Source organism: Wolffia australiana, chromosome 13, assembly GCF_029677425.1.
Source record: "Wolffia australiana isolate 7733 chromosome 13, ASM2967742v1".
In the NCBI taxonomy this organism is placed as follows: domain Eukaryota; kingdom Viridiplantae; phylum Streptophyta; class Magnoliopsida; order Alismatales; family Araceae; genus Wolffia; species Wolffia australiana.
The window spans coordinates 13,239,915-13,254,823 of record NC_135847.1 but is presented as its reverse complement, the minus strand read 5'-3'; the positions used below and the strand labels follow the sequence as shown (position 1 = coordinate 13,254,823).

The following is a 14,909-nucleotide window of genomic DNA, read 5'->3' as shown; positions in this document are numbered from 1 at the left end:
GTCATGAGAAGCTGATGGAAATTCAGACAAGTCATACTACTTCACCAGCATCATATCACCAAGTAGTGACTTTAACCTTAAGAAACATATGATAGCAATACATCCACTTCATCATGAATCATTTAAATGCATATGGATAATCCAAGGTCAAAAAAATAAACAAAAAAATTATTCATCTTTTTTTTTGCTTTCCATAATTTTGCATCCACCAAAGTGATAAGGTAAAGGATAACATCATTTGTCATGAAAGATCCTACAATGTTTTTTACTCTTTTGAGTGAAATGCATCCTGTTTGGAACTATCAATCCAGGGTATTCCAACCTCAATGTCTCCTTTCTGAAACAATGTTTGCCTCAATCTTTCCTCTTGTTGTCCAACGGTAAAGACAAAGCAGTAATATTCAAAATGAGCTAGATAAAGATATAGAGTGAGACAGACAGAGAGACATAAAGACAAGGAAAGACAGAGAGAGAGAGAGAGGCCGATGGATAGAGAGAGAGAATCAAAGGCAGATACACAGACGTAGAGAGAGAAATAAAGGCAGTTACAGAGTGAGACAAGGCTGAGAGATAGAGGCAGATACAAGCGAAAGAGAGAGAATCATTGGTAAATGCATAGAGAGATAGAGAGAGACAGAAAGACAGGTAGACAAGGAAATGCAGAGAGATATCAAAGACTGCGACACAGAGAGAGGGCCAGAGGCAGAGAGAAGAGATAGAGAGAGAATCAGAGGTAGATACATAGAGAGAGAGAGAGAAAGACAGGTAGACAAGGAAATGCAGAGAGAGAGTCAAAGAGAGACAAAGAGAGAGCCAGAGGTAGAGAGAAGAGATAGAGAGTAGATACATAGAGAGAGAGAGAGAAAGACAGGTAGACAAGGAAATGCAGAGAGGGAGTCAAAGAGAGAGACACAGAGAGAGGGCCAGAGGCAGAGAGAAGAGATAGAGAGAGAATCAGAGGTAGATACATAGAGCGAGAGAGAGAGACAGAAAGACAGGTAGACAAGGAAATGCAGAGAGAGAGTCAAAGAGAGAGACAAAGAGAGTGAGCCAGAGGCAGATACAAGCGAAAGAGAGAGAATCATTGGTAGATGCATAGAGAGAGAGAGCGACAGAAAGACAGGTATACTAGGAGCTGCAGAGAGAGAGAGGGCCAGAGGCAGAGAGAAGAAATAGAGAGCAGATACATAGGGAGAGAGAGAGAGAGACAGAAAGACAAGTAGACAAGGAAATTAAGAGAGAGAGTCAAAGACAGAGACAAAGAGAGAGTAAGAGGCAGAGAGAAGAGATAGAGAGAGAATCCTACGTAGATACATAGAGAGAGAGAGAGAGTCAGAAAGACAGGTAGACAAGGAAATGCAGAGAGAAAGTCAAAGACAGACTCAGAGAGAGAGCCAGAGGCAGAGAGAGAGAGAGAGCAAAAGAATCAGAGGCAGATACAGATTGAGAGAGAGAAAGACAGACAGAAAGAAAGACAAGGTAGAGAGAGAGAGAGAGTCAAAGACAGAGACAAAGAGAGAGTAAGAGGCAGAGAGAAGAGATAGAGAGAGAATCGTATGTAGATACATAGAGAGAGAGAGAGTCAGAAAGACAGGTAGACAAGGAAATGCAGAGAGAAACTCAAAGACAGAGACTCAGAGAGAGAGCCAGAGGCAAAGACAGAGAGAGAGAGAGAGACAGAGAAGCAGATACAAGAAATAGAGAGAGATCAGAGGCAGATATAGTGAGCGAGACAGACAGAAAGACAAGGAAATCCAGAGAGAGGGTCAAAGACAGACAAAGAGGGAGGTAGAGGAAGAGCCAGTGGCAAATACAAGAGATAGACAGAGTCAGAGGCAGATGTAGAGTGAGAGAGAGACAGACAGACAGAAAGACAAGGCATAGAGAGAGTCAAAGACAGAAGTAACAAGATAGAGACAGAGAGAGAGAGAATCAAAGACGTACAGAGTATGTGTTCAGCCAGAGAGATGGCTGGGGGAGTTGTTGAACATGGTATGCCACATGTAAGCACGGGAGAGGACCATTTCTAGCTCGTGATGGGTCCAGGCCTGCGTTGGTAGGTGCTGCAGGAACATCACCATATCCTGGAAATCGTATTTCCGCAGGGTTTCCGACCACTGCCCCAAATATACAAACAAAAGGCACGCCATCGATCACACTCTCCGTTTATTATTAAAAAAACATGCGTTAATGATGTGGACGAATGGGTTCGACATCGAAGTTGTTCAAGTAAGAAGAAAAATGAATGAGAGACGAAATTAGGAAACATTGATCGAATGAAATACCTCAAAAACATTAGACTAAATGAAGATGAGGGCGTAGCAAGTTAGAGAGTTTACATGGAGAGCATTGGTGGCTTTTGTGCGCAATGATATTTTGTGAGAGAGAGAGAGAGAGAGATTGGGAGTGAGAGGGATAGAGAGAGCAATATAGAGAGAAAGAAAGAGAGCAAGTGAGAGTGTGAGAGGTAGAGAAAGAGAAATAGAGAGGGAGTCAGAAAGAGAAATAAAAATAGAGAGACAGTAAGGGAGAGAGAGAGAAAGAGGTGAGAGAGAATGAAATAGAGAGAAAGAAAGAGAGAGACGGGGAATGAGAGAGAGAGAGAGAGAGATTCAAGGGAAATCCATTAGGCTCTGAAATATCCTTCAAATGGAACACATAGATCACAAACATGAACAATATCATCTGGGATCAAGAAACAAAAATGCGCAGAATGATGAGCACAGCAGCTAAATTGGATTATCTGACTTAATAAATGGTAAAAGTATGGAATAAAAGTGTGGAATGCAGATCCCTGGGCATCATTAAGCAATTTATGGGGAGAAAATAAATATGAAGCCGGATGTGCATAAATCATAAAGATAAGTACAGAGTTTGTGGAAGATCATACTTACAGTAAGAAGAAAGCTAGCAAATATGTACACAAGGAATTCAGGCAGCCCATCTCCTTCGGCTAAATATGTGTCCCATAGACGAGTGACAAGATGAAAGGGTACCTGATTCAAATATCAACGACATTTTATCAATAAATCGGAACAATAAAGAATACCAAATTCTTTTGAAAAAAATAAAAGCATGTTGATGGTCACCTCACGGATAAGCAAGCAGTTGAACCACCTGAATGCAAACTGGAGAAACTCCAGCCCTTGTTCTTCCATATGTCTTGAAACTGGTTCTGATATAAAAGGGAGGGAGATTAAGTCAACTATACTACGTGTTGCAAGAGATTGAGATATGAGTTAATTAAATGAACAAGCAGCTTGATACGATTCTGGTCCCCCTTCCCGCCATTTCTGTCTTTTGTTCTTCAACAGGCAAGAAGATGTTACCCCCAGAATGAGAAATAGGCAAGATGTGGCTGCCAGGCCAATTTGGCAAGAAGAGAGGAACTACCATCGCTTGAATTTGGCAAGAAGATCCTTCCTAGAAGGTGTTGAGGGACCAATCCAGGTATGTACTACAACCGCTTGAATGTACCCTTCCATTTTCTCAATAAATCGTCTATAGTATGCTTTATTTCTTTCAAAATCTATATAGATGAAAATCTACGTCTCCATCACAACTCTCAAGAATTTCCTTCTCACTTCCGAGTCCATGTATACTGATAGAGACCTACGGTACATTTCTATCGGCGAATGATCTAGGAGGTGTAGAGAGACCTACGGTACATTTCTATCTCTGTCCTTTTTCTATCTCTCATTTCTTTAAATGTAAACGTGAGTCCCATACACAAGAGGCCCATTTATCAGATAGCACACCAGACTCGTTAGGTCAGGCTCACATGGCCGAGCCCATGATGTCTCTCATTGGTTTTTAGACCAGAGAAACCCTTGTCGCCAGCATTACGGTTTTTCTTATGTTCATGACTGCAGCTAGGGCTGCAGTCAACCAGTGAAGAAGCTTGATGATAGTGATTATCCTCAACTCACTCATTCTTAGTTGTCATAGAATCCTCGACACTTCTAGAATTTGTCTAGAACGTCCTCAGTCCTAACTGAACCTTTCTTGACAACTTTCTATGCCAATTCAACAACTTTCTTAACCACCCTCCTTGGGAGGGCAACATGTAATAGAAATGACCTACTCTAAGGAAAAATGATGGAAATGATCCTGATAGGGGTTGGGGATCGTATCCCAAATATTACTGTTAAAGAATCAAGAGTTTCCCCACTGTGCTAAAAGCTGTGGCTGATAGAAAGGGTGCTACTTTTTTTCTTAAGCAAGATTTTGGTCTTCAACATTTTCTTTGCCTTTGGCAGTAAGACTGACCAGAGAAAAGGATTCTCTTCTTTTAAAAAATAGGTTTGGATTTAATAGTCTATTTGAGCACATTAACTTTCCATTTCGATCAGATGTCAAATTCATTGGTTTTATTCAAAGATATCGACAAAAATCAGGAACCAAAAATCCCGACAAATATGGAGGTACAAAAAAGAGAACTTTTTCGAGAAAACCCCAATCCTTGCAACAGGAACTTAATTTCAGAAATGCATAATAGAGTACTCGGAAAAAACTTATGCTTTTTTAAAGACTTGCATCCGAATAAATTCAACAAGGTAATGGGAGATATACCATCTATTCTTCGAACAAGCTCTTTCAACTTGAAAACAAGACGCTGAATTCCTGGTTGAGCAAAAGTGTAGTGATCTTGCATTCCATCGAGAAGCTTAGAGAGACACCAATAACAGTCAGCTTCCACATTAGATACCTTCTCCGGAGAAAGATCAGACATTGACCAATCCCCTATGTTGCCACTGAGATGTTCTGACAAGAAAACTATAAGAAATGGTGTCACAAGATCATTGATCCCCTGAACATATCCACTTGCAGGATGGCGAATAGCCCTGAAAACGAACCAAGGACAACTTAGTTCAAGACAAAATAAGCTCAGGAATGGAATCGTTAAAAAACCAATTAAATGGGAAACAGAAAAGTGAACTTCTGTACACACTGTGGGGGATGCCATTATTTTGTCAAAAACTTGGCAACATCCTTTAGAGGAGAAAAGTGGAGATCATATCTAAGGGTAGTTCTTTCTTTTTAGCACATTCTGACCGATATCTTTTATCCATGCCAATCTCCTTCCCTCTCTCTTTATCTCTCTTTGCATTGTTAGAATCAATTTACATTAAGAAGCATTGAATATCCCACGGGGACATATCAGAGGCATTTAAGCTCCTTAACCAGTGTTTTCTGACAATGATAAAAATCATCATCATTATCATCCGAAAGGGGTAATCATCCTTGTCTGCAGCACGAGTGACAACGACAAGTATATCACCAATATCGTCATCCTGGCTGAAAGTGAATGACAACTGCATCATCTCTCATCATCTGAGTGGGGTTAACAGAGGAAGCATGAAGAGAGGAGACGACAAGACTATTTTCATCAGTGTCATTGACATCCAACCGTAGACAAGAGATGATGATGACGACATCCTTGCAAGGATGAATGACTGGGGTGATAACTAATCGTTGTCGTCAACGAACACTATCCCTAACATAGGCAATAAAACAGCCCCTTGCATGCCCTCAAGAGTTCAGTCCACATTTCCTTGTATAGTCCCTTTCAAAGTATGCCAGTCTCTTTCTCTTGATTTCCCATTCTTTTATGAATTAAATATCTGATGGGCCTACAGTGTGCTACTACTGTCAGGGACGATGGCAATCCCGCGTTCTAGCAGGTTCCCACACACTGGGAGACGAGAAAGACAACCAAGCCAGACCGGTTCAGCCTAAACCGGACCATCTCAACCTGGTGACCCTCAACCCAGGCGAAATCCTGTACAGTGAAAGGGGAGGCAAAACGAAGGGGACATCAAAGGAACAGTGGAGAGATTGGCTATTGTCAACCCGGTGGTAGTGGTCTATGGAGAGGTAGACTGAGAACACCCCTAAACCCCTATCTACAGTTCCCACTCTTCTTTCTCTGAACATGTCTTCATCTATCTCCCTGGGTTCTCCTTCACGTTTTCTGTTCATCGTGATTCAGTTTAGACCAAAGAACTGGTAGTTTTGGGGATTCAAACAGTGATTTAGGATCAGTGTGGTAGAAATCAATATCATACTAAATGTGTTCATTCAGGGCAAAAGTTTTGTGGTTAGTGTGGTTAGTGTAACTTTAAAGGAAATCATTTCAAAACAGAAGGAAAAGCATTGTCACCCTCATGTATAAAATGAACGGAAGCAAATTTTCTTCAAGTGATTGCCTAAGACACACAAAATGAAAGCTAAAATGAGCAAGAGTATCATACCAGGTATAAAGGATGCGTTCCAAAGATTTTTGAACCAATGGATGCTGAAAGAAAGTGACGTCAGGCACCGTTCTTGGGCAGTCAACAGCAATCTACAAGTCGAAGATGAAATAGATTTAGTAGAGCTGATCACAAGCCAGCAGCATGGAGAAGAAGATCAACATTAAAAAAAGGAAAACTTGAAACGATAAACCTACCTGGCGAAGCATGGTGATCTCATCGTCAGATCGCTCAGAATCAGGAATATCATAATATAAGGAAACACATTCAAAGTATTCACTTCGTTTTCTGGCCAAAACTCCCTCCCTTCGATCTGAATTAGGCGGCGCATACCCCTGTTGTCAGTTGATATTTAAAAAACTGAACGTGAAAGTATCGCAGATAGCAGACTAGAAAGATTGAAACAAGTTATCCTGATGACAAAAGAAGTATGCCACAGGGTATACAAAGCTTGTAAAAGGAGATTCAGTCAACTTTGAAGAGACTAGTGTTACTTTGTAAAGAGGCTCATTAAAAAAAATAACGGAGATCGCATAAAATTGGTGACCCTTTTGATGTGATAAATTATATGATTATTAAGTAATATTTTTTGAAGAAAAAATATTACTTAATAATATTACTTAATGATTATTAAGTAATATTAGGCTTAAAGGGCCATCCCACACCCTGCCCGCGGTCCTTTAAACCATGCAGAGACAAGGCTGCCCGCGGTAATTTAAACCATGCAGAGACAAGGCTCGCCACTGCTCTTACAACAGTGTCCAACGAATATGTCTTCGTTCCTATGCATCTAGATTTCCCAGAGCAACGCGAAGGGTCGCCCATGCCCCTCTCGCCCCCTGAGAGCATCACACAGTAGAGTTCTAGAAGGTCTCCTCCGACAGGACATCACCCCTGTGGTTGGCTGGTGTGTCCACACTGCTTGGGAAAACGAGCATTTGAAGAAGAGATGGGCCCAGTGTTCTTCGCCGCTTGCAAACATAACACATTCAGCCGAAGCTTTTGGGAGCCACCTCTTCCTGACGACCTTCGTCCCAACAATCCTCTTCATCCTCCGTACAGATCATGCACTTTTAGGGGGATCTTTAGCTTCCATACGACTCGGCTTGCATTGATGATCAATGGCTCCTCCTCTACTTGTCTTTGTCTGATCTGTACACATGCACCCCTGGCAGAGAAGGGTTTGCCTGACAACATCCATCCATCTTGAGAGCTGTGTACATAGAAAATTCTGATATTATAGTTATTTGATTCTTCTTTTTAATGTATGTGTTCATCAAATCAGACTCATGTCTGACACACCAGATGGAAGGACATACGGAATCTCTTTGATGATTTTAGTATCTGTGCTGCCAGGTAACTAAATAACATCGATACAGAATTGTCAAAACAAATATTGGGATGAAACAAATAATGAGGCTCTTGGATACAGTGGTAATGCTCAAAAACAAGCCATGTAGTCAAGACAACAACATAGACACATTACTAGGAAGCAGAAAAGCGTTCTGAACATTACACTCAGGAAGTCACATGTTCTCCATTAATTGACATGAATGATAAATCTACTGCCTCTATATTAATTTTGTCTGAGACAGTGATGATTTGATTCCCTAGTCCAAATAACAATAAATCTCATATGTATCTCAATAAAAAAATGTGGACGAAGAGGAGGTTATTCACAAATGTATCGATGTTATATTTGAGTAAAAATCTTTCACAGAATAATATTCAAATTAATAGTGAGAAAGGATCATACAAGAAGAAGTCTCCACACAATTGGTCGCATATAGGGAGGAATTCCGCTCCAAGATAACTCGCGTAAATTTTCTACAGAGATGAACAAGAAATCACTCAATATACAGATGAAAAGGCAAGATAAAAATACAGGCAAAGCTATGCATCACCAAAAGTCATAACAAGTTGATAAGGTACTATACATATCTTATAAGAGAAGACACAAGAAGGAACAGAGAGAGAAGGGTCAACCAAGGGCTGACCCGGAGTCAACTGCATAATGGTATGGCACATGACGATCTTTTAATAAACGGGCTAGATCAGGCCCATTAGTAGAAGAAATAAATCAGGCCCACTATTGAATAAAGGCGGGAAAGAGAAGTGTAAAAGGAGAAGAGGGGGGCGACCAGGGGGGTACCCCGAAGCAAGAAGTCAAGAAGTCGTTGTGAAGCTTGGCTCCCTGGGCTCCGGGTTGCATTCGACCAGAGGGAGGGGAGCGGCGGAGCCTCAAATCTTGAAGTTCCCTGCGAGGTGGTTACGACCAGGATCTACACATTTCTATTCCAGAACAGCGGTGGTTTCAGACCACGTCGGAGAGGTGCGTCCTTGTTGATGGAGACATTTCTTTTTTTGCGAATATTGCATCAGAAGTCTTCCCTTCTGAACATCCCGATGAACAAAAAAATGATTGAGATCCTCTTAGAATATGATACTAAGACCCTCCTTGTTTTATTACCCTGGCTTTCTCGTTTTTTATAGAATACGCATGTGACGTCTAGTATTATGACCGTTGAAATAACTCAGATTTGGATCACAAGATCCGAACATAATATGTACAGTAAAGGTGGGTGCTTGCCATATTGAAATGATAAAAAGGGGTTTCAGGAATACAACAGCCAAAATCTCTCATAAGAAAGGATGGCTTTTAAGATAGTTTTCATCAAACTAATCACAAGCTACAACAGCTACAGCAGATAAAGGTTTGAAGTCATGTCACCAACTTTGTGCTCAGGTATATTTTTGTCACCTAATAACTAAGATTCCAAAAATACCTTTCACCCATAATTTTTTTAAGAAAAGAAAGGAATTATATAAAATATCTCTAGCAATGGAATAACGGTTCTTCAATAATCAGTCCCTCAATATTCTATCTGATAGAATCCCCGAGTTTAAACTTGGGTCAGCCAGTACCCGAAGAGAAGTTGAAACACTTTTGAACAAGGAGTCTTCGCGAGTCATCTAGTTAGTTCCGAGGCTCGGACAGTTTAGTTTATTGTAATTTATTAAAATAGGTAATACAGTGATATATTTCCTCCAAGAAGCCCAGAAATGACATGCTTCTAGACATCCCCCATGGCAACCATTGGCCGTGGAGAAAATAAGTCAGGTACAACGACAATTTTTAATAGTACGTCAAATACTTGGCCGAGTACCCATACTAGTGCTATTCTCTGTGCACTTAAAGCTACAACGTGTTTGTAGGAAAGTGCTCTCGTGATGCAAAATAGAAAAAGAGATGAAATTATTCTCTTAAGATCAAAGTTAGTCGGCCAAATTAGATGAATCACAGGACGATTAGAAATCAAAAGAAAGTATCTAATAATCTGTTTCAAAGGGGAAAAAAAGAGAGAAAGGATACAAATCAAGATGGTGAGTGGCATACCTAGGACAACATTCTGGCCCGAAAGTTCTTTCCTAAATCTTCCGAGTCTTGCTGAATCTGTTGACCTGCTCTCAGATAAAGATCTTTGCATATCTGACGGCGAACCATCAGATGAAACTGTTGAAGACTTGATCTTCTGAATCTTTGAGTTGTTTATCACATCACCAGACACCTGTACAAAAATTTGTACAAAAATAATTCAATTAATTGTGAAATCAGATTAAATAAAGATCCAATGCATGGGCTACCTCTGCATTATTTTCAGCAGACTCGTCCATCCCTAGATGGTTTTCTGAGTACGTTCTCGTTTGATCTTTAGATGGTTGAAGAGAAGCAGAATCATGGAGGGGCTCAGATTTCCGCGTCAACAAAATCCTTCCAGGAAACGTTCGACCTTTGAGTAACCTGGCTACAAAACAAAATGTAGGTGCTTAAAAAATTTTAGTTTCTTCGTCAAAATATCTCAAAAAAGTATCTATCCTTTAGCTTCAAGTTATTGTGTTCCAATAAAAGAAAAACGATCTCAAATACGTTTCAGAAAGTTGACTGCCGTATATTCACAAGAGTTTCATAGGCGTAATAGATTTCTCAACGACCAAACAGAGCTGAAGATATAATATCTAAATTCTAATATAAAGAGCTGAAGACATGTAAAGCCAGACTCCTCTGTCCAATTTTCAGTTCTCTCATCTGTATATTGAGCTACTAAAGAACTCTTCGATTTTTCTCACTGAAATTAAAGTAATAAAGCACTGTCGCACCCCGTCTGTCAATCCACCATTGCCACAAGTATCAGATATTAAAACTATCGATTTCTTCAATATTAAACAACGTTGAGAAAGCCGGATCAATTTTAAAATAGTTCTAAGCGTGTGAACTAGATTAATGAATCAATGAATTCATTGATATCCCCCTGATTATATTACAAAGAATCAAGAGTCCGTAAACGTATAGAAACTAAAAGTAAAAAAAGATGGTACTTTACATGATATCCGGCGACCGAAGTCATGAAAACTAATTGTGTCAAAAGAAAAATGCACGAGATCAGCGCCCGAAATTGTAGGAAAAACCAAAGGATTGTTGCATGCTCAAGTAACATAAAACACCTCAATTTCAAAAAACAAAATTTCGAACCATTGATTTCCCATAAACCAAAAGCCAATTAGACACAAAATTTCACAGAAAAACAGAAACTGTAGCATCAGCAGAATAAAAAAAGTAGGCCAGACGATGGAACCATTCCAGCAACCAATTAAGGCAGAAAATCAAATCAGATCCGAGATTCGGCATCGCCGCAGCTTAAGTGATTGGAGAGAGTACCCCTGGACGTTTCTAAGCGTCTGATTCAATCGCCATTCGAGATTCAGGCTGGTGTTGGTAGAAGGAGATCGATCGATCCCCTCGCTGGGCTCCTTTCCCCGGCCCCCTTCTCTGCCGCTTGGCATGTTCAACTGCTTTCACCGACGACCATGGGAGCAAGAAAGCTCTACTGTCAAACTCCCCTCTCAAGACCGCTCTTCCCAGTACTTTACTGGCACGCTACGCTGAAGAAGACGGTATGACCATCCTTGGATCGTCATCCGACGGTCAGGAATCGTCCACGCAAGTCACTCAAAGTTCTGTAGAAATCAAAATAAAACCATTTCTTGAGAAGACGATGTAATCATCCTTGGATCGTCATCCGACGGTCAGGAATCGTCCATGCAAGTCTCTCAAACTCCCGTGGAAATCAAATTAAACCATTGTTGAGAAGACGATGTAATCATCCTTGGATCGTCATCCGACGGTCAGGAATCGTCCATGCAAGTCACTCAAGATTCTGTAGAAATCAAAATAAAACCGTTCTTGGGAAGACGATGTAATCATCCTTGGATCATCATCCGACGGTCAGAAATCGTCCATGCAAGCCACTCAAACTTCTAAAGAAGTCAAAATAAATCATTCTTGAGAAGACAATGTAATCATCCTTGGATCATCATCCGATGGTCACGAATCGGCCATGCAAGTCACTCAAACTTGTAAAGAAATCAAAATAAAACCATTCTTGAGAAGACGATGTAATCATCCTTGGATCATCATCCGACGGCTAGTAATCCGCCGTGCAAGCCAATTTAGACTTCCAAAGAAATCAAAATAGACCATTGTTGAGAAGACGATCTAACCATCCTTGGATCTTCATCCGACGGACAGTAATCGGCCATGCAAGCCCATTTTGACTTCCATAGAAATTTAAATAGACCACTGTTGAGAAGACGTTGTGACCATCCTTGGATCATCATCCAACGGTCAGTAATCGGCCATGCAAGTCATTCAAACTTCCATAGAAACCAGAATAAACCATTGTTGAGAAGACGATATGACCATCCTTGGATCATCATCCGACGGTCAGAAATCGTCCATGCAAGTCACTCAAACTTACTGTAGAAATCAAATTAAGCCATTCTTGAGAAGACGATGTAATCATCCTTGGATCATCATCCGACGGTCAGTAATCGGCCATGCAAGTCACCTTCCATGGAAATCAAAATAAATCTTTCTTGAGATGACGATATGGCCATCCTTGGATCATCATCCGACGGTCAGTAATCGGCAATCAAGTCACTCAAACTTCCATAGAAATCAAAATAAACCATTGTTGAGAAGACGATGTAACTATCCTTGGATCATCATCCGACGGTCAGAAATCGCATGCAAGTCACTCAAACTTCCATAGAAATCAAAATAAATCATTCTTGAGAAGACGATGAAACCATTCTTGGATCATCATCCGACAGTCAGTAATCAGCCATGCAAGCCAATTTGGACTTCAAGAGAAATCAAAATCGACCATTGTAGAGAAGATTATGTAACCATCCTTGGATCATCATCCGACGGTCAGGAATCGGCCATTCAGGCTATTATAACTTCAATGGAAATAAAAATAAACCATTTTTTAGAAGACGATCTAACCATCCTTGGATCATCATCCGACGGTCAGGAATCGGCGATGCAAGTCCCTCAAGCTTCCATAGAAATCAAAATAAACTATGATTGAAAAAACGATGTAACTATCCTTGGATCATCATCTGACGGCCAGTAATCGGTCATGCAAGCCAATTAGACTTCCAAAGAAATCAAAATAGACCATTGTTGAGAAGACGATCTAACCATTCTTGGATCGTCATCCGACGGTCAGTAATCAGCGATGCAAGCCAATTTAGACTTCCATAGAAATCAAAATAGACCATTGTTGAGATGACGTTGTAAATATCCTTGGATCATCATCCGACGGCCAGTAATTGGCCAGGTATGCCATTATAACTTCAATAGAAAGAAGAATAAACTATTCTTGAGAAGACGATGCGACTATCCTTGGATGATCATCCGACTATCAGTGATCGGCCATGCATGCAGGCCATTTCAGATTCAATAGAAAGAAAAAATAAACTATTCTTGAGTTGACGATGTAATACTATCTTTGGATCGTCATCCCACGGTCAGTACTTGGCCATGCAAGCCATTCAGATTTCCATAGAAATCAAAATAAACCATTATTGAGAAGATGATGTAAACATCCTTGGATCATCATTAGACGGTCACTAACCATCAATCCAAGCCAGCTAGACTTCCATAGAAATCAAAATAACCCATTTTTTTGGACGACGATATAACTATCTTTAGATCATAATCTGATGTTTGATCTTTAGATCATAATCAACCATAGAAATTATTTAGACTTCCATAGAAACTAGAGTTTGCCCTTATAATATCCATCAGATATCCAGTATGATATCCATCAAATATCCTATATCAGACAATCCGATATACTATATCGGGGCAGAATTGAGACTGATATCAAACATCAGGACTAGGGAACGGTAGCTGTCATCCGTCACGTCACACGTCATGGTGACGGGAATGTGACGGATGACGTGAGGGTGACGGTGACGCAATTAGGAGCCCGTGACGGTGACAGATGACGAACTGGGTGTGACGGTGGCTCGACGGTGACGGAGGGCCTCGGACGAGTGACGTGATGGTGACGTGACGGGACGGCCGTCATGGATGACGGCCGTGACGGATTTTTAAAAATGACCAAAAAACTAAAAAACTGTTAGATTTAAGCTTTTCGACGGCCGAGATTTCGCCACGTGGTGTCACTAACTAGATTTCTTGGCATTTTGCAGAAAAGTCCCTGTAGTAATTCGTGCATGCAAAATGATGCCGTCCAAATATAATTGGAGATGCGTCCCTCCAATTCTCTCTCCTCCGCATGGTTGTTTTTCCTATCACACACGACGGTGACGCCGTCCAGTGAGGGGGACATGACGGGATGCCGCAAACCATGACAGTGACGCGAACGTGACGGATTTTTCCGAAATCCTCTGACGTCCCGGATCTTCATCAGTCCCATCACATCCTGGATGTGTCGTTCCCTAATGAGGACAGATGCCAAAGGTTTCGGGACGGTGGAGGATTACAGAAACGGATATCAAAGTTGGACATCCATACCGAAGATCAATAACCAGATTTTGGAGTTTTTTGTAAATAAACTTTATCTCATATGGAAAGAGATAAAAAACCACCATTTTATAATATTTTGTTTGAAACCAATGGTAACTCATGCATGGTATCCCAGAGACTATTGTTTGCACGCTCTTAACACTAGTTTGGGTGATCAAAGTCATCCGATTTTCCATGCCCTTTGTCTATGGGCCTCATACTAAATATATTATTACAAAAATTATTTGAAATATATTTCAAATATTTAGTCAGAAAAACTGAAACCTCCAATACTGCCATCAGATGAAGGCTGATGCAGGTCTTAGAGCGCATATTAATATGGGATATTGCTACTAGCAACCAATATCTGATATCGTCGTCTAATAGGTTAGAAACCCATAACCACACTTGAGAACATGATAGAACCATCTCTGGATCATCATCTAACAGTCAGTAATAGGACATCCAAGCTATTCAGACATTCATACAAGACCAATGTTCAGAAGATGATACAGCCGTCTATGGGTCTTCATCTGACAGATAGAAATAGGACATCTTATCTATTCAAACTATCACACAAGGTCACACTTGTGAAGACGATATAACCTTCTTTGGATCACCATGTGATAGTCAGAAATAGGCCATCCAAGGTATTCAGACTTACACACAAGACCAAGCTTGAGATACAATATAATCATCTTTGGATTATCATACTAGACCACACTTGAGAAAATGATATTATAATCTTCAGATCATCATCCGACGTCCACTCATCT

The 14,909-nt window shown here is 40.6% G+C and overlaps 1 protein-coding gene across 1 annotated transcript; it reads right to left on the bottom strand.

The window, feature by feature from the left end:
* Window positions 1–395: 395 nt before the first annotated feature.
* On the bottom strand, window positions 396–11,181 carry LOC144710938 (Ypt/Rab-GAP domain of gyp1p superfamily protein). The gene is made up of 10 exons (XM_078584788.1): window positions 10,972–11,181; window positions 9,900–10,056; window positions 9,652–9,823; window positions 8,011–8,081; window positions 6,452–6,589; window positions 6,255–6,346; window positions 4,573–4,844; window positions 3,090–3,175; window positions 2,895–2,996; window positions 396–2,117 (listed from the first exon to the last, which is right to left on the bottom strand). Exons 1-10 carry the CDS (start codon window positions 11,094–11,096, stop codon window positions 1,956–1,958), a joined length of 1,377 nt encoding a protein of 458 aa, XP_078440914.1. The 5' UTR covers window positions 11,097–11,181; the 3' UTR covers window positions 396–1,955.
* Window positions 11,182–14,909: the final 3,728 nt, after the last annotated feature.